Genomic DNA, 21,714 nt, shown 5'->3' with positions numbered 1-21,714 from the left:
TAGAGAGGCAATTAAAATGTTTTTATTGACATCTTTTTTATTTTAAACTTTGTATTGCAATGGTTTTAAGTAACTATGCAAATAATAAATACCTTCTGCATATCTTCTGCAGCTGGGTAAAATTGATTTGTATATTATTTTCTATTTTATTTTCTATTTTACCCAAATAAGAGATGTCCTTATGTAAATCACTCCTAGCAGCGTCTGGGAGATTGGTGGCCTTTTTAGTCAAGCCAGTGAATGTCAGACATTTGTGACTTGCTGGGGCACGTGGAAGGGGGACCAGGTTTGCTATGAAATAAATCCCTTAATTTTTGGAATGAGACTTTGGAAATGGTTGTGTAGGAAAACTAAATGCATGGGCCAAGTGCCAGAATGAGAGGAAGGAAGGGCTCTTTGTTTATAAATAACGAAAATCAAGTGTAGATTTGTGGCATGTAAGAAGAAAAACAGCATGGAAACAGAAGAGGGACATTACCCTTTTTCCAAGACACAAAGACTTAGGGCTGAGAAAATATATGCAAAACAGATGGTACAGTGGTAGTTCACAGGGGCTATGATTGCGTTTTGACATGGGTTCAAACCCCAGCTGGGGGAAATCGATTTCTATATTCTTTTCTATTTTTTTTTTCTATTTTACCCAAATGAAAGATGCCCATTTGGAAATCACCCCTAGCAGTGTCTGTGAGATTTGTGGCCTTTTTAGTCAAGCCAGTGCATGTCAGAGATTTGTGACATGTTGTGACACGTGGAAGGGGGACCAGGTTTGCTATGAAAGAAATCACTTAATTTGTGGAATGAGACTTTGGAAATGGTTGTGTAAGAAAACTAAATGCATGGGCCAAGTGCCAGAATGGGAGGAAGGAAGGGCTCTTTGTTTATAAATAACGAAAACCAAGTGTAGATTTGTAGCATGTAAGAAGAAAAACAGCATGGAAACAGAAGAGGGACATTACCCTTTTTCTAAGACACAAAGGCTTTGGGCTGAGAAAATCTATGCAGGTCAGATGGTACAGTGGTAGGAAACAGGGGCTATGAATGCTTTTCACAAGGGTTTGAACCCCACCTGGGGAAATTCTTTTATTATATTGTTTTTCTTTAATTAAACAATTTATTTATGTTAGCAGAGTGAAAGATAGTCCTTTGGAAATCATCAACTGATAATCATGAAAGACTATGCAAAACATCTGTGGCATGTCACATCAGCTGTGGCATATGCAACATGACAGAGTGAGACGTGTCACATGCCAGGAATGGGCTCCAACCCTTACTGCAGCGGTCAGGTTGCCGGAGTCAGTCTTTTCCTCATGCCTTTTTTCAGAATTATCCTCCACGCCCATTAACCAGGCTGATTCTGGATTCTTTCCAAGGCTCCTCCCTGATCACTCTTACATTGCCACTGTGCTCTTGGACTTATAACCTGTGTAACTATGTACATTCTTATAGACACTGTCCCCTTCAGCACCTGATGCCTACCTAATACCCCTACATCTCCCTTACCCTGTCTATTCCCCAACAGACTTCACAAACCTCCCTGAAGAATCGCAGATCTTAATTATTTTGTGATCCCCTACACCCACTTTGTACTCTCTTTACTAGGTAATTTCTACTTTTCTCAATTTTCTCCTTACCTTCGCTTCCTTGTCCCCTCGGACCACTCACGTTTTGATCCATTCTCCCTCCATTTTCCCATAGAGCACTACACTCAAATTAATGACCATTGTCCTGATGATGACCTGTAATCTTTCAGGTTGAAACGCCATCGACTATCCAGCCTAGAACACAGGTGCTACTGTGGTCAAATTCAATTATCTGAATATCTTGTATATAAAGACTGTATATAATCTGCATATTTTTTGACCATCTTAATTTAACCTATTGTCACCATTCACGCTGTTTTTCGCACCCTTGTGTCACTGTGCCGTCCACCTTCACTAGCACGCCAAGTGCTCACCTTGTGTGTAATGGTCATTGTATAATTATGTACTGTAGTGCTTCTTAACTACTTACGGAATTATAGTTTATTTACTTCCCCCACCCTTACGTTGTGGTCTCCCTCCCTTTGTCCCCCTTCCCAATTATAATTTATTTCACTGTTTTGAATTGTTCTTTTTTAACATTCTCCAGTTGAGACATTGTTTTTTGTTGCAAACTGCGCCCGGTCTCACCTGGGTTAACGGGCCTTACTCCTGTTAATTGTTACTCTAGGTTGCAGTGTCAGGCAAAGTTATGGTCTCACTTGTCACTTTAGTGGTGGTGCACAAATTACTGCAGTCCACTAGCGACCTTCAACTTACAGACCCATAAATCACGTGGAGTTATGATGTCCTATCTTTTACTAGAGATTATTGTATTCTGGTTATGTATCTTTGCACCTTTCCTGCTAACTAAATCATGCGTGGCATTTGGCTTTTAAATTTTATGAACATCACCGATTTTATATAGTATTCACTCATCGATTGTATGTATTTTTAATGTATTTTTATACTGTGTCTTTTTATGATTTTAATCTAATCGAATAAAGTGTATTGAATTGAATTGAATTGAACTTACAGACGCTGGCTACCCAAGATACCATATACCAGGGACTTAAAAAAACAGGGATTGGGCATTCGTACACATATTTTGCGGTCAGAGCACATACACCAGGTGCAAGACGTCAGAGCACCGGAGTGTATTGTCTGTACAGCAGCAATAAAATCCAGCCAAAAATTGGGGGTGAGGGCACAAAAAGGGCATTTTCTTACACAGTGTATTTTTTTATCTGATGTGGTAATCCTTGAATTTTTGATGGAGATCTAAACCTGCCATTTTGTCCACAAACTTTTCAGCTAACAGATTCACAGGGATTTCTGCTCATTCATTAAAATCTCCTACTACTATAAAATTAGCATGCGCCAAAGATAAAGGAAGTATAAGCTCTAAAAAAAGGGTTGATAAAAGATTCGGCTGGACCCGGCGGTCAATAACAAATGACACCACTCAGAAGCACTTAGGCTGGGGATGTAATTAAGAAACCTAGAACTCTGCTAGGGGGAAGTCCACTAATGTAAGTTTTCTAATGGTCTACTGAACATCCACTATTACTGTCACTCCACCATCTCATCCGAGAGGGTGGTGGAGATGAAGAATACCAAATCCTATGCAGAGCTTTTCTGCTATATCTGGGGAGCACGTATCTCAGAACCATGTTTCAGTAACAAAAAGAACATCCAAACTGCCTTGAGTCAATTGCTCATAGACCTCCATGGCATGTTTAACCATCGACTGAGAATTTATTAGTGCACATCTCAGATAGTCCTTATCCCAGGATTTTTGTCTGCGACCTCACAAGGTACCGGCTTAAAATCCCGCATATCCTTACCTTTTATCCACTCTTGTGTCTATCCAGCTGTAATGGCAACTTAGGGCTGCCGTTCATGAGATCTTTCATCTTACCGACCTTCCCAAATCAAATGTCTGTATATGAAAAGCAGGAATTAGAGTTAAGCCATAAAATCATACTACCTGACAATTTATCAGGGCCCAGCCATTCACTGCCGAGGTTGAGCAACTCCTCTCTCACCCAGGTTTGAGCTTCCAAGTCTGGAGAAAGATGGACAACAGGACTGGTGCTGAGCCTGGATTGGACTGTGGATTGGTTGCAGACAGGCAATCCTTAGCACACCAGTGATGCGCCTTCTGCGCACGGCTGCTTAGCACTCCCATTTTAGTAGCCCCTTCAAGCCTACACATTGTTAAAAACAAGTAGAGCGCCCACCTTAATAAATACTGTTTAACTTGTTCATCTGGCCTCAGGAAAAAACTGTGGAACAGCGGGCTGGGGAGTACTTCACATCGGTCTGTGTCACTCAGGGAGTCACCTTCCAGGGTTGTCAACTGATCTTTCACCAAACCAAACTACTCCTGCACAAAGAGTAAGCAGGTTAGGGCAAGGGCTATAGAGTAAAGGGCTGGTCCACTTAGCTACCAAATAGAATAAATAGTTGTTACTCACAATAACGTGTTCAGCAGCCAATAACATAACACCCATTTTTAGAATCTAGGGCCTGATTTACAAAAAGTTAATGCAATGCAGGAATAAAGTTGTTGTGCTGTGTTGCTGAATAGTAGAGAGCGGAACTGCTTCATATCTTATAAAAAATGGTTCCGTTCTGCTCTCTCCTTGCCCCACAACATGTTGTGCTGCCTAGGACTCATGCTGGCAAACTTGCACCATAGTGCAAGTATGTCTACGTTGTGATCACAATAGTTTTTGTGCAGAATGCAGCACACATGCAAAGAGGAAATAATGAGGAGAATTAAATATTTTCCCCTGTTACTCCATCCTCATGGAGGTGGAGGATTTTGGAGAAAATTGTTGTTTATAAGTCATTGCAGATATTGGTTTGCATCACTATTGATGGGTGGATGCATGGACATGCCCATGCACCAGCCAGGGAATGCCTCCCTGATGCAAAGTAATGCAAGGCATGCCAATGCACCAGCCAGGGAATGCCTCCCCGATGCAAAGTAATGCAAGGCATACACGTGCACCAGGCCGGGAATGACTCCCTGATGCAAAGTAATGCACGGCATGTCCGTGCACCAGCCCGGGAATGCCTCTCTGATGCAAAGTAATGCAAGGCATGCCCATGCACCAGCCAGGGAATGCCACCCGGATGCAAAGTACTGCAAGGCATGCCCGTGCACCAGGCATGAAATGCCTCTCTGATGCAAAGTAAAGCAAGGCATGCCCGTGCACCAGCCCGGGAATGCCTCTCTGATGCAAAGTAATGCAAGGCATAGCCGTGCACTAGCCTGGGAATGCCTCCCTGATGCAAAGTAATGCAAGGCAGTGCAATGCACTGTGTTACTTGTTTTTAGGATACAACATACATGACCATTTGCATTTCTTTGTAAACACTCAAAAGGATTTATTTGGTCTGCTTTGAAAAAGTAAAAAAAAAAAAAATCTTTGTAAATCTGGTCCTGAGTACCGATTCAGCTGTTTGTCATGGATGCAATGAAGGCAAACTGTTGTTAATTATTGCCTCGTTCAAAGTTTGAATCATCATCAGATACTATTTGGAGCCCAGTGAAACATTCTGTACATGTTAAGATGGACCTGACATTCTAAAAATTTTCAACAAATCCCTAAGTGGACCACATAAAAGTGACCTTCAGATACCATGTGCTCTCGCTTATAAGGGATACGATGCTAGCAAAAGTAGAATAAAACACTTAATGAGAATTTGTCCATCAAAATTTTATCCAAGGTATTATCGCTTAGTTGTTTATATGGACTACATTTTCTAAGATAGTACATGTAGCTGTTGCATCAGGATTGCACTGTGTAGGATGCATAATGAAAGTGGTGCAAGTACATAAGTATCAGGGATGTATGTAAAAGCATCAAATTGGTCCAGGGTATAAATAGATGTTACTTAAATGTGACCTAGATTTTATTGCCTGGGACCTGACTCACAAAGATTAGGTTCTCACCGTAGCTATGACTTACTCCTCAATTTCCAGGAGTAAGATACACCTACTCATAGAAGGATCTTGTTTGGCTCAGGTCCTTTCTAAGATTAAAAAGGATGCAAAGTACTGTAGGAATTTAAGTGTACATCTCAGAGTTTGCTAAATGGGACTCTGACATTAGGGCCACCGGTTTGCTCAACTTTGTCCTTCTTAGAGTCTTGTGTGTTTGGGCATCGCTGATGTAAACATACTGTGTTGTCTTAGGATGATAAGCAACATATTTCCTTTTCTTTCCTTACAGTCTCTTCGGTCCCCAAAGATCGGGAATGTTACTCCTGCCTCAGTACCTCAAGATATCAGTGCTCCACTCAGAATGCTGCTGTTGTGAGATGCCCGGATTACGCTCAAATCTGCTATCAAGGGATTGGCACCATAATTCTAGGTAAAGCCTCTTCGTTCATCCACTGAGCACCACAGATAGGCAGGAACTAATTGAAAGGGCCAAAATGGAACAAACTGTTGAATAGAAGACAAGAAGGGGGAAAATAACAAAACCGAAGTATCACAAATGGGTGAAAAACTGTCAAAAGCCAGGTTTTCTCAGGCCCCGACCCAGTGCCTCCGCTGCCCTTTTATCACTTATAAGGTCACTGAAATATTAGGTCTCAGAAGTACCCCCCAAAACCCGGAAGTGAGTGCTAGGTTAACTTTTCTGTCACCATTCTCCATATTTGCCAGGCCTGACCTCTTCTGTCCCTTACTTATAGGAAGGTTTGAAACCTGCATGCCTGGGTAGAGGCACTGTGCTTTCATGATATTTCCTGCAAATCCTGACTACAGTCTACAGTTCTCCCTCCTCTCCCCAAGACTTTCCTCCATTGATCTTACACTGGGACCTGGTTTCTTTAGATTTAGTTAATGAAATTGAGAAACCAGTAAAGGGCCATGCACGAAAAAGACTGACTCTTTCTCTGAGTCATCATAGCCCTTCTAGGACGTAATGTTCCAGAGATGACCAAAATCGATACATGTTTTTCAGACTCTACTTTCAATAGATTGATGGCCTAACATGAGACATATCGAATACCGGATGTTTATACCAGATATATAGGTAAATTAAGATGTTTTGTTGATAGCCAAACAATCTCCCATCTTTATGTTCTGGACTGGGTCTATGGTGTCTTATGTTCTGCTTTGACTTTAAGAACATGTTGATAAATGCTTTTTCTAAATTCACCATTGTGCCTAAGGAAATGTGTAACCAAGGGGACTGTGGTAGAAAAAAGACAGGCAAGAAAGTTGCAAAGGCGGATAACAGAAGAGCAATAGAAAAGCGAGGTTCCCGTGAAGGTGAGAAACATTTTGTTATAGGTAAAGTCCCAAATGGAAATCCAGTTGTTCCACTTATCCAGGTGCTCCAACAAAAAGTACTCTATATATTGTTCTTTTGCCTAGTTCCACCTCTCTGTCCATCTGTGGATGATATCTGGTTGGTGGGAAATGTTTGACTCCTATGGTATTCATCAGTTCTTTAAAGAAATGAGCAATGAGTTGAGCTCCTGAGTCTGTAATGATGACAGCAGCAAATCCACAAAGCTTGAATAAGTTTTTCAGCAACACTTGAGCAAATTCTACTGTTGCTGGAAACCTTTTTAAACAAAAGACACACAGATGATCGACGGAATGCATAACTAATCAAACATTCACCCTCAGTCGGAAGATATGGTTTAAATCCATTGTTCTTTTGCTCACCATGCCACACTAATTTAGACCCAGTCATATGCAAATCAGTCTTGACCCTGTTCCTCATGGGAACAGTCCAGCCCAAACTGTCAGGCCAGGTCCTCCCTGGAGAGAAACAAGCATCCTGGGACCGGTTTTGGGGCACAACTCCTCATCAGCCAGGCTATTTTGAATCCTGTGGAACAGTGAGACCAGGACCCATGTACCCGGCACACTTCGGGTGAAGAAAGCAAAAGACACAGGAATACCTGTCTTGGCAGTTCGGGCTGGACTGTTCCTATGAGGAATAGGGTCAAGACAGATTTGCAGAAGGCTGGGTCTGAACTGGGGTGGCGAAGTGAGCGAAAGAACGATGATGGACTCAACTCAGATGAATCTCTCTCCTTCCATATCCGGTGAAGATCATTGAGCGACTGGTAAGCAAGGCGCTCTCCCAGTTTCTGGAGGCAAAAAATATACTGAAGGACGTCAATTCAGCTTTCGCCCAGCACACGGGACGGAGAACGCACTACTGACTGTGTTGGACGATCTTCGCATGCGTGCAGACTGGGGTCACTCTGCCATACTGATCCTGTTAGACCTGTCTGCTGCATTCAACAAAGTCAATCATAAGGTCCTCCTGAAATAGCTGGAAGGAGTAGGGGTTGTGGGTCTGACACAGAAGTGGCTTCACTCTTATCTGTCTGACAAATGTCAGGCAGTGGCCCTTCCCCCCCTTCCGCTCACAGTTCACCAAGATACGCTATGGGGTTCCGCAGGGATCTGCGATTAGCCCTATATTATTTAATGCCTATCTGCGTCCCTTGGTGGACGTTATTAAATGTTATGATATAGGTTTGGTGAACTATGCTGATGACACCCAGCTCATCCTTTCCCTGGAGGGTGATCAGTCAACCACTCTACATAATTTCCATGCCTGAATGCTGGACGTGGCACACTTGCTGAGAAACAATTCCCTGCAATTTAGCGCAGATAAAACAGAGAGTTTATGAATTAGGGGTAGGAGAGTGCCATACTCTCTCCCAGCGGACTTCTGGCCCATTCCTGCTGATCCTCCTTTGGCACCATCTAATACGGTTCGCAATTTGGGAATCTGTTTTAATGAGAAGTTGACCTTGGAAACACAAGTCAACAAGGCCGTTGGGAGCTGTTTCTCCCTTATCAGAGCCCTTAGGAAAATTCTTCCCATGCTTCCTATTCAGACACGGGATCTGGTAGAAAGGAGCGTTATTATGAGTAGACTGGATTACTGTAATGCTTTGCTGCTGGAGTCCCTGAAGTATTTAATTGGGAGACTACAGAGAATTCAGAATGCGGTGGCAAAGCTGGTCATACTGAGATTCCGCTAGTCCTCTGCTTTCCAGGCCCTTGTGGAGCTTCATTGGCTCCCAGTTTTGCAGAGGATCCATTTTAAATGCCTTTGTGTCGTGTTTAAGGCACTGCTTGGCTTGGGGTCCTTACCGCTGCAGAACAAATTCAACTGGTATGCTCCTACTCCCTGTCTTCGGTCATCCTCGGCTAACTGGGTGAAGGTACCCATGGTCAGAAGAGTTAGACTGGGGTGGCAAACCTTCAGTGTTGCTGCAGCAAGGCTTTGAAACAGCTTACCCACGGAGTAGAGACAGATGAAAGATCTACTGCTGTTTAAAAGGAAAATTAAGACCTGACTCTACCCTAGAGCGTAATGTCAATTTCTCCCTTGTCACAGGCCCCTCGTCTCACAGCGCGAGGATACCCGCTGGGTCACAGTTCGCTATATAAGTATTGGTTAAATTACATGTCTGACTGGGTGAAAGTGTCTGAAAAGTTTCAGTGCTTCGTCCATCATCTCCTTGTGTTTGCTTTGTTTGCCCTACGTTGGCATGGTAAGCAAAGATTCTCTTGATCACTTTGCCACTGTATTCAAGCTAAACTGGCTGATGAGGGGTGTTACCCTGAAACCCGTCCCAGGATGCTTGTTTCCGGTCCAGGGACGACCCTGCTTGGCTGTTCAGGCTATACTGTTCCCATAAGGAACATGGTCAAGACTGATTTGCATATGGCTAGGTCTGAACTCGGGTCGTGAAGTGAGCTAAAGAACGATGATGGATTCAACCCAGATCTGTGACTGGGGTGAGAGTCTGAAAAGTTTCAGCGCTCCGTCCATCATCTACATGTGTTAGCTTTGTTTGCCATAAGTTGGCAGGGTACATTCAGACATGGGTCCCTTGCTCACTTTGCCACTGGATTCAAGCTACCCTGGCTGATGAGGAATGTTACCCCAAAACGGTCCTTGGATGCTTGTTACCGGTCCAGGGAAGACCTGGCTAGGCAGTTCGGGCTGGACTGATCTCATTAGGAACAGGTTCAAGACTGATTTGCATATTGCTGGGTCTTAACTGGGGTGACAAAGTGAGCTAAAGAACGATGATGGATTCAACCCAGATCTGTGACTGGGGGGAAAGTGTCTTAAAATTTTCAGCTCTCAGTCCGTCATCTCCTTCTGTTTGCTTTGTTTGCACTAAGTTGGCAGGGTATGCCCAGACGTGGGTCCCTTGCTCACTTTGGACATAGATTCAAGATAGCCCGGCGGATGAGGGGTGTTACCCTGAAACCAGTCCCAGGATGCTTGTTTCCGGTCCAGGGAAGACCTGTCTTGGCAGTTCGGGCTAGACTGTTCCCATGAGGACCCATATGGCTGGGTCTGAACTGGGGTGTCGATGTGAGCTAAAGAATGAGGATGGATGCAACCCAGACCTCTGACTGGGGCTAAGTGTCTGAAACGTTTCAACGCTCCGTCCATCATCTCCTTGTGTTTGCTTTGGACACCCTTTAAAAGGTACAAAATATTACATTTTAGAGAAATAATCAATCACCAGTAATGCACTGATGCTTTCGGAGGGTGGTAATTCTACAGGTATTCTCATAACAGGATCCATAGTGAGCATCGTTCATGGCTGGGATGCTAAAGGAAGGTTTGCAGCATTGCTGTAGTTTTGGCGTTGTTTGAATGAAAACCAAACACTGATGGATAAACTCCTTGACATCAGTATGGTGGGCCTCTAAAGCATTCTTTGTAATAGGTCTTGCATCTTCTTTCGCTGCGGATGTCGTACAATGGCAATTTGTAGCACCATTTTAATGACCTGGAATTCAAATTCCTGATGTGGTAAATATAATATATTAGAGGGGATTTACCATTTTCCTCGAATCCTTTACTTCTTTTTTTAGCCGTTGTTCACCCTCCATCTGCCCTTTTCTGACTTCATGAATTGATCTACAATCTCTTTTCCTTGCAGGGGGACTAATAAAATGTTATGAGCAGGCATCTGTTTTTCTGTCTTCTCCTTTGCCTAAATAATGCATTAGCCTTTGATATATTGATTGTATTGTATTTCAACATTTATATTGCTCTTACTACCTCTACATGGGGTGTTGAAGCGCTTGACTATCTGTCTGTCTATAGATGGTTTTGTATTGAAATCAGTAGAAGAACAATGCAAACCCTACATGCCTAGCATTCAAAGACTTCAAGGAGTGTAAATACAAAGGTATTTTAGGATCAGTTCATATTGTGATCTCAGGCAGTGCTTCTTCCAGTTTTTCACTCCACTGTGAAAGCCCTCTTTTATTGCTAAAGGCTCCATATCATAATGGCATAGCATTCAGAAGTGGAAAGTATTCTGGAATAATATGCCACTGGATGCACATCTCCAGTCTATGGAACTCTATGTGACACAACATCACAGATGGCCAATGCGCATGCATCAGTTTCCACAATGAACTGCATGTCTCTGTATAAGAGTGGTTGTGAATGCTGTGTTAAACTATTCTTTAAGAAGGTTCCCCTATCTTGGACCCATAGAAGAGGTTGTCTTTTTTGAGTAAATGAAGAGATCATTTGACAGTGATCAAAGTCTTTAATAAAACGTGCATACAAAAATTCAGGAAACTTTGTGTTTCTTTGACATAGGTGGGAACTGCTAGTTTTTTGAAGGCCCAGACCTTTTCTTTATCCATACTTATTTATTTTAATATTTTAAATGCCAAAAAGGTAACTTGATCATTTTTTTTGCTTGAGCCTATTCATAACTTTTTGTTTGTAGATGCATGCGGTCGAACAAATATATATCGTTTAACAAATGTTGAAAGACTTCAGGGGTGTTAAAACCAAACAGCATGACCAATACTCATCATGTCAATAATGAGCACTGAATGCTGTCTTCCAAGTAGCCTTCCAACAAATTATGATCAACATGTAGTCCTGTCAAAGTTCCAGCTTTGAAAATATCTTGGCCTCCTTTTTCTAATCCAAGAGTAGTGATATGAGAGGAGATGATATGATTTCTGTTGGTAATAGCATCCAACTTGCAATAGACTGTGCATCGCCTATAGTCCCCATTTGCTTTAGTCCTTTCATGTGCTTTAAGTCAGATCAACCCTTTATCTAAATGTTTGGGTAAATTTAGCTTCAAGACTTCCTCTTCTTTTCTTTTGAGAAGATAGATTTTCCTGTGGGAAATAGGGGTGTCTGGAGTCATAGGAAAGATGAGGTGGTAATAAGTCCTCTCTTTTACGACTGAAGATATCTCTGATTTCTTTATAGGCCTCCTGAATTGCACCTTTTTGTGAACTCTAGCTGACAGCTAGATTCTTAGATCCCTTTTTGTACAGTTATGAAATGGAGGTTCTTTCTCAAGGATCTTATTGTTCAGGCAATACTCTGACTCACTAATTACTGGAAGTTCCCAGTCAATTTTGGGGTCATGAACTCTAAGTCAGGAAGTTCCCAAAATAATTGAAAATGTAGCAGAACCGGGGCGTGGCCAACTGAGATAGCCTGCTAGACGCTTCTGCCTGCACTCCCGTTGACATTGCAGTAATCCTGTCCTCTGCTTTCAGTAACTGTGGCCATTCTCCCCCCCCCCTCTACACTCCCTCGCCTGGTTATAGTGCTGGGGGTCTGTGGGGAGACCCACTTGGCTCATGTGTACTGCAGTGCACAGTGATTTAAGAGGCTGTACATCGGATTGCGCTTGGCCTCGCCATGGCCGGGCCTTGGACGTGCTGTGTCCTTTCACTGTACAGATGGCGATCAGCGGTCTGCCTGTGCTTCTGGCTCCCTGTTGAAAGATTTCCCTGGGCTAGGAATGCTTCTTCCAAGGCCCGACCTACTTGGAGGAACCGGAGAAAGATTATTTGCCAGCCAAGAAGTGTCTCGCCCAGCCCGATGTGGGTGATGGTGCACTACTCCGGAAGGCACCGAGCAGTGCTGGGGAGGGGGAATGTGATTCATTTTGATACCAGATCTGGTGGCTGCCCAGTGATCAGCGGGTGGTGCGGTGCGTGCTGACTCTGGTAAGAGTGCCTGCAAAACAAACATCTGTGACCCTGGGAGACTGCTCTGCACACGAGGCTGGCAGCGAAGGCGAGATGCTGCTGTGCAATGTAGCTTTACGCTCGGTTCCTCATGAGGCCAGGACTGTAAATCTTACTTACAGCCATAGTTTAATCATGAGATTTGAGGGTGGCAGTGCGGCCTATGCCGGAGGCCCCCCGACCCTCATATTATAAGCCTGATCTGTGGCTCTGATCTCGGGACTTTGAGAAGTATCTGCATTGCATTTAGGATTTTGCAAGTACTTCTTGGAATAGCCTGTTGGTGGAAGACTGGGTGGTGTGAGGGCCCCGATCCCCAAGCATGGACGCTGAATGACAATGCCAAGGCCTACTAGGGGAGCAAAATTCAGCAAGGACGGTGGGGGTGTCGCTTTCTTTTGGGATAAGGCTGAACCGCGGGTGCCTACCACCAAAGGACCTGGAAAAGGTTTAGCAAGATCTTACCCAGGCCGGAGCACTCCGAACTAGGAGCTTGTTTGCGCTGCCCTTTGTTTAATGACTCTCCTGACAGGTACAGCACTCTTGGTCGTGAAGCTTCTGATTAAGGGGCTGTGGTGCCCACCAAGCTCTGTACCTGCTCTTGGGTAGGGACCAGACAGGGCATGTGGACGCCCCAAGGAGAACCCTGTTGGAAGAACTTGGCAGTGCATTCTTCATGAGGAACAAGATTTTGTCTGCGGGACAGTGTTTCTAGCTACAAAAGAGTTAGGCAGGATTTGTCCATCTAATGGGCAGGTTCTGGCCCCCATTGTGACCACTGATCCACGGATCCTACTGTCTTTAGCTGACACATAGCCCCATATCGGAAGAGCAGGCACCCTTGGAGTGGCATTGAAAAGAGTGGAGTCCCGATGGCTTCCCACGTACTTGCTGTGATTTATATAGGCTCTCACCTAGGCTGTTGTGAGACTGTGCCAGCTCCTTGCGGGGAAGCCCCCTCCATAGGATTCCCGGTCCTATAGGGGACTCCCAGTCTACGTACCTGGTTGCGACCTGCTAATAAATTGTTGGATTGACATTGAGGACCCCAGCTGTCATGGTTAAGGACAAGTGAACAAAACCTGCACAGGCCAATAAAATTGCTAATTACCTTAACACCGTAAAACCTGCTGAACCAGATGAGGAAAGTGGAGGACAGGGTCCGATGGAGACTGCTGGAAGAATGACAGACTCAGTCCTATCTTTAATGGACTTGCTGGTGGCAATCCAGGGCTTAGGAGCTGAGATGGTAAATAAAATCGACGCAGTTGCCATTGATGTAAACTTGCTTCGGATTGATTTGTCACTTTTTTTCTACAGAGCATTGAATTGTTGGGTAAAGGGTAGCAAAGTTGATGATTTTCAGGTTATTTCAGGTAATTGTATTTCAGAGCTATGCCAGCACCTGATTGATAGCAGGCTGACTAACCCTAGGAAGCATGCTGAGGTGGCGGACCGCTGGGTGAGCACCCGGGTCCACAAGGGTCACGTCAGCCAAGAGTGGGCAGGGTCTCCAGTAGAAGAGTGGGGGGGGACAAGGGTAAACAGAGGGAGTACCAAAGAAGGCCCCAAAGTAGTCCCCAAGGGAACCAAGGGAAAGGTTCCCAGCATCCCCTCAAGAAACAGTCAGGGGCCCCAACAGGTCCACCTGTTCAAGGAGGACCCCTGAAGTGCTATAAGTGTGGGTACCTGGGTCATAGGGTGAATGATCCCCGGTGCCGCCAGTTTCGAAAGACAGCACCCCCAGGTGTCACCTGGTGTCTCGAGAGCAGGTTGTACCCAATGCATTTTACCCAGTTGTTGCAGCTGACAACACAGAGCCTCTGCAAGGTGGCTCAGGTTCCCTTTGAGTGGGGGGTGTCTCTGGTACTCTTCAGGTAGCTGTGAGACCCGCCATGCCTGTTGACTGTTTGTCAGGGAACAATTTGGAGAGCTCACCTTGGCAAAGGTGGAGCGAAGTGCTCATTTGGAGATGTTGGGTCTGCCTGACTGGGTGTGTGTAACCACACGGTCCATGGCAGCCAGTAAGGGTGCTCGAGAGGACCTGGAGCCTGAGGGGGGCCCAGGGGCCTGCCTTAAAGAGAAGAGGGGGAACACTGGAAACTGGCCCCCAAAGTTCCCACGGTCCAGGAGGAGGCAGACCTTGAGCGGGATGCCTTGGAGCCTACAGAAGAACATGTAGCTGAACTGGGGGACCGGCCTGAACTGACCAATTGGCAGGAAGAAGGAGGACTCTCCAGGGAAGAGTTCTGCAAGGAGCAGAAAGAATGCCCTTCTCTCATGGCTCTGTGGCAGCAGGTGATCAGTCTGGGTCACATTAGATCTACCGGGAGAAAGGTCTCCTGTATAGTGAGCCTAAGGTTGCTGAGCCTGGGTCCGCCTGTGTGCTGGTGGTACCCCAGCGCGTCAGAGCCTTCCTACTAGGGCTGGCTCATGATGTGCCATTGACAGGACATTTGGGGCAGGACAAGACCTTTGAGAGGCTTGTCACCCGCTTTTATTGGACCCAAATGCCCAGGAGTTCAGACACTCACTGCATGACATGTCAGACTTGCAAGGCAAGTGGAAAGAGTGGGAGGAAGTAAAAGGCTCCTCTCCAGCCATTTCCTGTGGTCAGCATCACCTTTGAACGGGTGGGTATTGAGATTGTGGGGCCACTGGACCCCAAGACAGCCATGGGCAACAGCTCATCCTGGTCTTGGTGGACCATGCCACCCAGTATCCGGAAGTCGTAATTCTGAGAACAGTGACTGCCACCGTGGTGGGATGAGCACTGATGGGAATTTTCCCTCACGTGGGATTCCCTAGAGAAGTAGTGTCTGACCGGTGGACCAACTTCATTTCCAAGTATATGAAGTCCCTGTGGCAGGAGTGTGGGTAATCTACAACTTTACCACTCCTTACCACCCCTAAGGAAATGGGTTGGTTGAAATATTCAACCAAACCCTAAAAGGCATGATTGTGAGTCTTGAAGAACCTATGAGGCGTAAGTGGGATGTCCTCTTACCATGCCTGCTCTTTGCATACCGTGAGCTGCCACAGAAATCTCTAGGGTTTAGTCCCTTAGAGGTCCTCTCACTGGGTGACCATAGAGAAGCTCAGAGTCTGGTCAAGGAAGGCTGTAAGCAACCTCCCAGGAAACCTCCCCAGGATGAATATAGCTACATGCTTGCCTTCAGAAACTAGACTAGGCATTTTAGTCAACTCGCTAATGCGAATCTGGAAGCCAGCCAGGAGGAGATGAAGATGTGGTACGACCAGAATGCCACTCTGGTAGAGCTTCAGCCTGTTCAGAAAGTGTGGGTCATGGCCCCAGTGGAGCCCTGCATGCTCCAGGATAAGTTGACCGGACCATTTGAGGTGGTGGAGCACAAAGGTCCTGTTACGAACTTGGTGAACTTGCGGTCTTCCCGGAACCCCTTGAAGGTCCGGCAAGTCAACCGCCTGAAGCCCCACTTGAACAGGTCCGAAGTTGGCATGTTCCTAGCAACAGATGCTGGAATGGAGGAGGAGACTGAGCCTCTTCCTGACCTCCTGTCGGCAACAGAGCAAGATGGGTCAGTGGATGGTGTCAACCTCTCTTTCACCCTGACCACTGAGCAACAGAATGACTGCCGCCAGTTGCTGTAACAGTTTTCTGATCTGTTCTCCCTGATTCCCAGTGTCACTGATTGGTGCATTTATGATTTGGACACTGGAGATAGTCCTCCTGTGAAGCACAAAACTTACAGGGTGACTGACAGGGTGAGAGTTTGCATCAAGCAGGAGGTCTCCAAGATGCTTGCGTTAGTAGTGATTGAGTCCTCTAACAGTCCTTGGGCCAGCCCAGTGGTCTTGGTCCCAAAGGCTGCCACATCGGGTGCCACACCAGAACTCCGGTTCTGTTTGGACTACCGAGGGCTCAATTCAGTCACAAGGACTGACGCTCACCCCATCCCCAGAGCTGATGAGCTCATTTATTGGTTAGGGGCTGCCCGGTAACTCAGCACGTTTGATCTAACGTCTGGGTACTGGCAGATCACCTTGACTGATAGGGCAAGAGAGAGGTCAGCATTCTCCACACCAGATGAGCACTACCAGTCCTGGGTTATGCCCTTTGGGATGAAGAATGCCCCTGCCACCTTTCAGAGGTTGTTCAACCAGGTGTTGGCTGGACTGGAAAAGTTCAGTGCCGCCTACCTGGATGACATTGCAGAGTTCAGCGCCAGTTGGGAAGAGCATCTGCACCACCTCTGGGAAGTGTTGATGGCGCTGCGGAATGCAGGCCACACGATCAAGGCGAGAAAGTGCCAGATTGGGCAGGGTTCCGTGATGTACTTGGGACACCAGGTTGAGAGCGGCCAGGTGGCGCCCCTACAGCCCAATATTGACACCATCCTGGCTTGGGAGCCCCTCAAAACCCAGACAGAGGTGAGAGCCTTTTTAGGACTCACAGAGTATTACAGGAGGTTTGACAAGGGGTATGGCAGCATTGTTGCACCCTTGACAGAGCTGACTTCCAGGAAGCAGCCCAAGAAAGTGATTTGGACTGACACCTGTCAGAAAGCTTTTGAGGCCCTGAAAACTGCCATGTGCACGGCGCCCGTGTTCCTGGCACCCAACTTCTCCAGAGAGTTCATAGTACAAACAGATGCCTCAGAGCATGGTGTGGGGGCTGTTTTGTCACAGATGAATGAGGAGGGCCTAGATCAACCCGAAGCCTTCATCAATAGGAGGTTACTTCCACGGGAACAGAGGTGGAGTGCGATTGAGAGTGAGGCATTTGCTGTAGTCTTGGTACTGAAGAAGCTGAGACCATACCTGTTTGGGACTCACTTCCGGGTTCAGACAGACCACAGGCCCCTCAGATGGTTGCTGCAGATGAGGGGTAAGATCCACAGCTGTTGAGGTGGTCCATTTCCCTACAGGGGATGGATTTCATGGTGAAACACCACCCTGGTACAGAACACGCTAATGCTGATGGTCTGTCCAGATTTTTCCGCCTAAGTGATGAGAACTCTCAGGAGGTAGGATAGTTCTCCCCACATTTCAGCTGGAGGGGACACGTGTTTGGCCTGGCACCTTGGCTTGGGTCTCACTTCTACTTTTTTGCTGTTGCCTCATGTGCTTTTGCTGGTGTTACATGCTTTGGGCACTGCATCACTGCTGTCCAGTGGCACAGTGAAAGTGCTCCCTATTGTAAATTGATGTATGGATTAGTGATTCCATGATTGGCTGGTTTGGTTTACCTGTTTGACCCTAGTACAGTGCACCAGGAGTGCCCAGGGCTGGTAATCAAAATGCTGCTGGGAGGCTTGCAGCACTGGTTGTGCCACTCACAGAAGCAGCCTGTAAAAGTGTGCCTAAGGCTTGCCATTGCAGAGCCTGTGTGCAGTCTGGTACTGCCTTGCTGACTGGGCAGGTGCACCCACTTGCCAGCCCCTTTTCTTCAGATCAGACACCCCTATGGAAGGACAACAGGGCAGGGTGCATTTTAAGAATGAAGTAGGACATGCCCTGATGTATGTGGCATGTCCTAATACTGAATTACAGCCGTTTTCGTTTTCACTATTGCAAGGATACCTGTTCCCCATAGGCCTGAATGGGCAGTTTGATTATTACACCTTATAATCCTAACTGACTCAGGGAACATGGTAGAAATTTGAGTTTAGTATGCCTGAACTCAGAATGATAAAATACATCTTTTAATGAAGTTGGTTTTAACATTCTGTGTTTGAAAATACCACTTTTAGAAAGTAGGTATTTTCTTGTCTAACCATCCAAGCCTGCCTCTGCTAGGTTGTGTATTCCTTGTCTAGAGTTCGAGTGAGAGAGACAGAGTGGGTCTGCACAGGGCTGAATAGGAAGATCTACATGCAGATGGGTGGGAGGAGTTGCTCCTGGGACCTGAATAGGTCTACACCTTCCCTCCACAATGCTGGCTCCACCTCCTGTGGTGCGTCTGATGTCTCTGCCCTACACTGTAAAAGGAAAGAAGGAATCATGTAAACAGAGTGCTCCAGGACTGGCAAAAACTGGTTTGGACTAGACAAAGGCCTCTCTGCCTTCAGAGAACAAAGAGAAACTGTGTATAAAAAGGGGACCCAGACCCCACGACTTTAGATCACTTTGGGAAACAAGAAGAAACCTTTGCTGAGGAGAGGAACCAGAGAGACTGAGGAGAGACTATCCCTAAGCTGAAGTGCTGCTTGGGGGATTGGCCTGCAGTGGTTGCCTGACTGCCAAAGAAAGGAGAAAGGAACTTTGTGTGTACTTTTATCAACTTGTGAAGGGCTTGAGAAAAGAGCTTGCCTCCTGCTGAAGTCTCAGGGACAACAGACTTCAACCACCAGCTCCCCAAGAGTTCTTTGGAAGTGTCTGCAGTTGTGTTGAACCTTTTGAGGGACTGCGTATCGCAAGAAGCTGGAAGCGCGACTCCCGAAGAAGAAGCGTGTCGCCACCGCTGCCGTTGTATCTCTGAACAAGGGTGTCGCCTCTGTAGCTGTTGCATCGCAGAAATGTCTCACAACATCGAAGAAGCGTGTTGCCGCCACAGCCGCATCACTGAAGAAGGGTGTCGCCGCTGTAGCTGTCGCATTGCATTGCAGAAGCGTCTCGCATCACCGGAAAAGCCGCAGCCCCCGTCGTCGCATCACTGAACAAGGATGTTGCCGTTGTTGCTGTCGCATCAAGCCGAAGCATCTTGCATCATCGGTGAAGAGTGTCGCCGCCACAGCCGCTGTCGTCTCTTCACTGAACAAGGGCATCGCCACTGCAGCTGTCGCATCAAGTCGAGACGTCTCACATCATCGGAGAAGCGTGTCGCAGGGCCTTTCGCAGCTCAGAAGAATCATTGAGTCGCCGCGCGGCCGGCGGGTGTGCACACATCGTGTCGCATCAAGAAGAAGACGCCATCTTTGTTTCATCGCCCCGGATCTTCATCGCATCACAGCGTTGCTGGCTGCACCGCCACGGAAGCGCAGTAAGAAACCGACGCATCACCGTTCCTGCTAGTCAGGAACTGACACATCACCTTCCCTGCAACACTTTTGTTGTATAGCGTTACGCATCCAAAAGTACATTGAACTCAAAGTGTCTCATTTTAACATCTAAAGAGAACTAAGCTAATTCTACCATTTTAAGTACAGTATTGTGGATTTTTGTAGTTTATGGTCTTGTGTGAAATCTATATAAAAGATACTTATTTTTAATATACAATTTGTGTGGTATCCATCTGTAGTGTTGTCACTTGATTACTGTATGTGTTCACAAATGCTTTACACACTGCCTCTGAGATAAGCCTGTCTGCTCGTGCCATGCTACCAAGGGGGTGAGCAGGGTTTATTTTAGGAGTGCACCCCCTTACCCTGACTAGACGCAAGGGTCCCTATTTGGACAAAGGTACCTACCTCTACCAACTAGAGACCCCCCAAATCTAACCCCGAACATTTTCACGGCTCGCCCACTGGCTCGTATACGCTTGGCTCGTCTCCGGTTGGCTCTACCTGCTAATTAATATATTGGCTCACGTACCTCCTAACTAAGAGAGTTAAATGGATACATAAAAATGGGCCCGCTATATTGTAGAGAAATAGACTGGTGCAGACAAACAGACAAAGTCAGTCTCCATTGCCTCACGTCAGAATCATCACTTTCAATAACCTGGAAATCTGCCGGCAACTCCTGCATGCCCCAACCTCATCCCACTCACCTATTCTTAGCAGAAGCAACAGATTCTGAGCAGTGCCCTGCTGGAGCAGAGGAGCATGGCAGAGTCTGTAGAAGCACTGGGATCCCTAGCCTCACCGTGCAGACACCTAAACCTTCCGGGTGCCTTCACACTCAGGATTAATGAATATATTTTGTTCTGTGCTTTAGTCGCCCCTCTGTGAGCACTGTCTGGTATATGGAGCTCTGTGTTAATAAACACATTCAGAGAGGTGGTTGTGTACAAAGAAACAACAGCCACAATAAGGTATGTTTTGAACGTGTAGTTAAATACCAGCTCATCGAGTGCCTAATTGGCTGATCAATCTATGGCACTAACAAAATTTCATTTGGACACATTTGCTCAACTGTAAAACACTCCCTTCTATGGGTCATTTAACAACTCGGGGCTTTAAGGTTAGGTAACCTACTTTGAATGCTGTGTAAAAGAGTAAATACAAAAATGAATGCAATGAAACTAAGCAATGAGTACTGTCTAACACACTGTGAAAACTGACACGCTTTCTGGCATTTTTTTTTGTTAATGTCGATTTTCTCATAGATGGAGTAAAGTACTTTTAATATCTTAATGAAATCTGCACACTTTTAAATAATAGCACCAGGCGACCTTTGACAACTAGGCAATTAATACATTTTTATGTACCCCCGAAGCCCCCCTTCCCCTTGGCAAACTTCATTGCCTCCCAGTATTCAGGGGATAACCAAGATGCAGGAGAGTGTGTCAAATAGTCTAGAAAATGAAAGAGAAGCCCGGATTCGGATTCACATGCTCTGATCCGGATCTCGTTGGTTGGTCTGTAAGCACTACTTTTATCTGATAGAGACTACTAGCCGCAGATTCCTTCACATAGAATTATCCCCAGGTGTGAGACTGGACCCGAAAAACGTTATGCCACAGCATCCCTGCGCGCCGGGGGAAAGGCATCACAAGACTCCACCCAGGCATCGTCCGCGCACGTGATGTCCGCGAGGTCACATAAGTCCAGGCCCGGTGCGCCTACATCAGTTTTTTCCTTTTCCGAGTGCAACGCGGATCCGGGTCATGCTCCGGGCCTGTTTAGGCCTTTCCCTTTGCTATTGGGAGTGTTTTTGGGAACAAGGTCCGGATGCCTTCGGGCTTTAAAACATGCTTGTCTTGTGGATGCCTGATGTCGGCGACGGACCCTCACCTCATTTGCATGTGGTGCTTGGGGAAAGATCATGGCTACACCGATTGCAAAGCATGCCAACAGTTGAAGCCAAAGTCGCGGCAGAAGCACCGGTCAAAACCTCTCTCGGCTCGCATGTCCAGATCAGCTTCGTCACCTCGATAAGCTTCGGCTGAAGGTTTTTGAAGTCGCCGTCATCGTCGTCATCCTCATCCTTCTCCTGTACCGCAAGAGCCTAGCTCCCCAGTGGGTAAGTGTTGTGGTTTGTCCCAGAGGGCTGATTTCTGGCCTGTTG

The 21,714-nt window shown here is 46.2% G+C and overlaps 1 protein-coding gene across 1 annotated transcript in view; it reads left to right on the top strand.

The window, feature by feature from the left end:
• The window catches only part of LOC147701048 (ly6/PLAUR domain-containing protein 3-like), a 475,830-nt gene that overhangs the window by 407,988 nt on the left and 46,128 nt on the right, over positions 1-21,714 (top strand). Inside the window, exon 5 of the mRNA XM_086929844.1 lies at positions 5,765-5,905. Within this exon, the coding sequence (XP_086785970.1) occupies positions 5,765-5,905 (141 nt within the window). The remainder of the gene's footprint in view (positions 1-5,764; positions 5,906-21,714) is intronic.

This window comes from Lissotriton vulgaris, chromosome 7 (assembly GCF_964263255.1).
Source record: "Lissotriton vulgaris chromosome 7, aLisVul1.2, whole genome shotgun sequence".
NCBI lineage: Eukaryota > Metazoa > Chordata > Amphibia > Caudata > Salamandridae > Lissotriton > Lissotriton vulgaris.
Note: the sequence above shows the minus strand (reverse complement) of the source record. Positions and strands in the feature narration are given on the sequence as shown.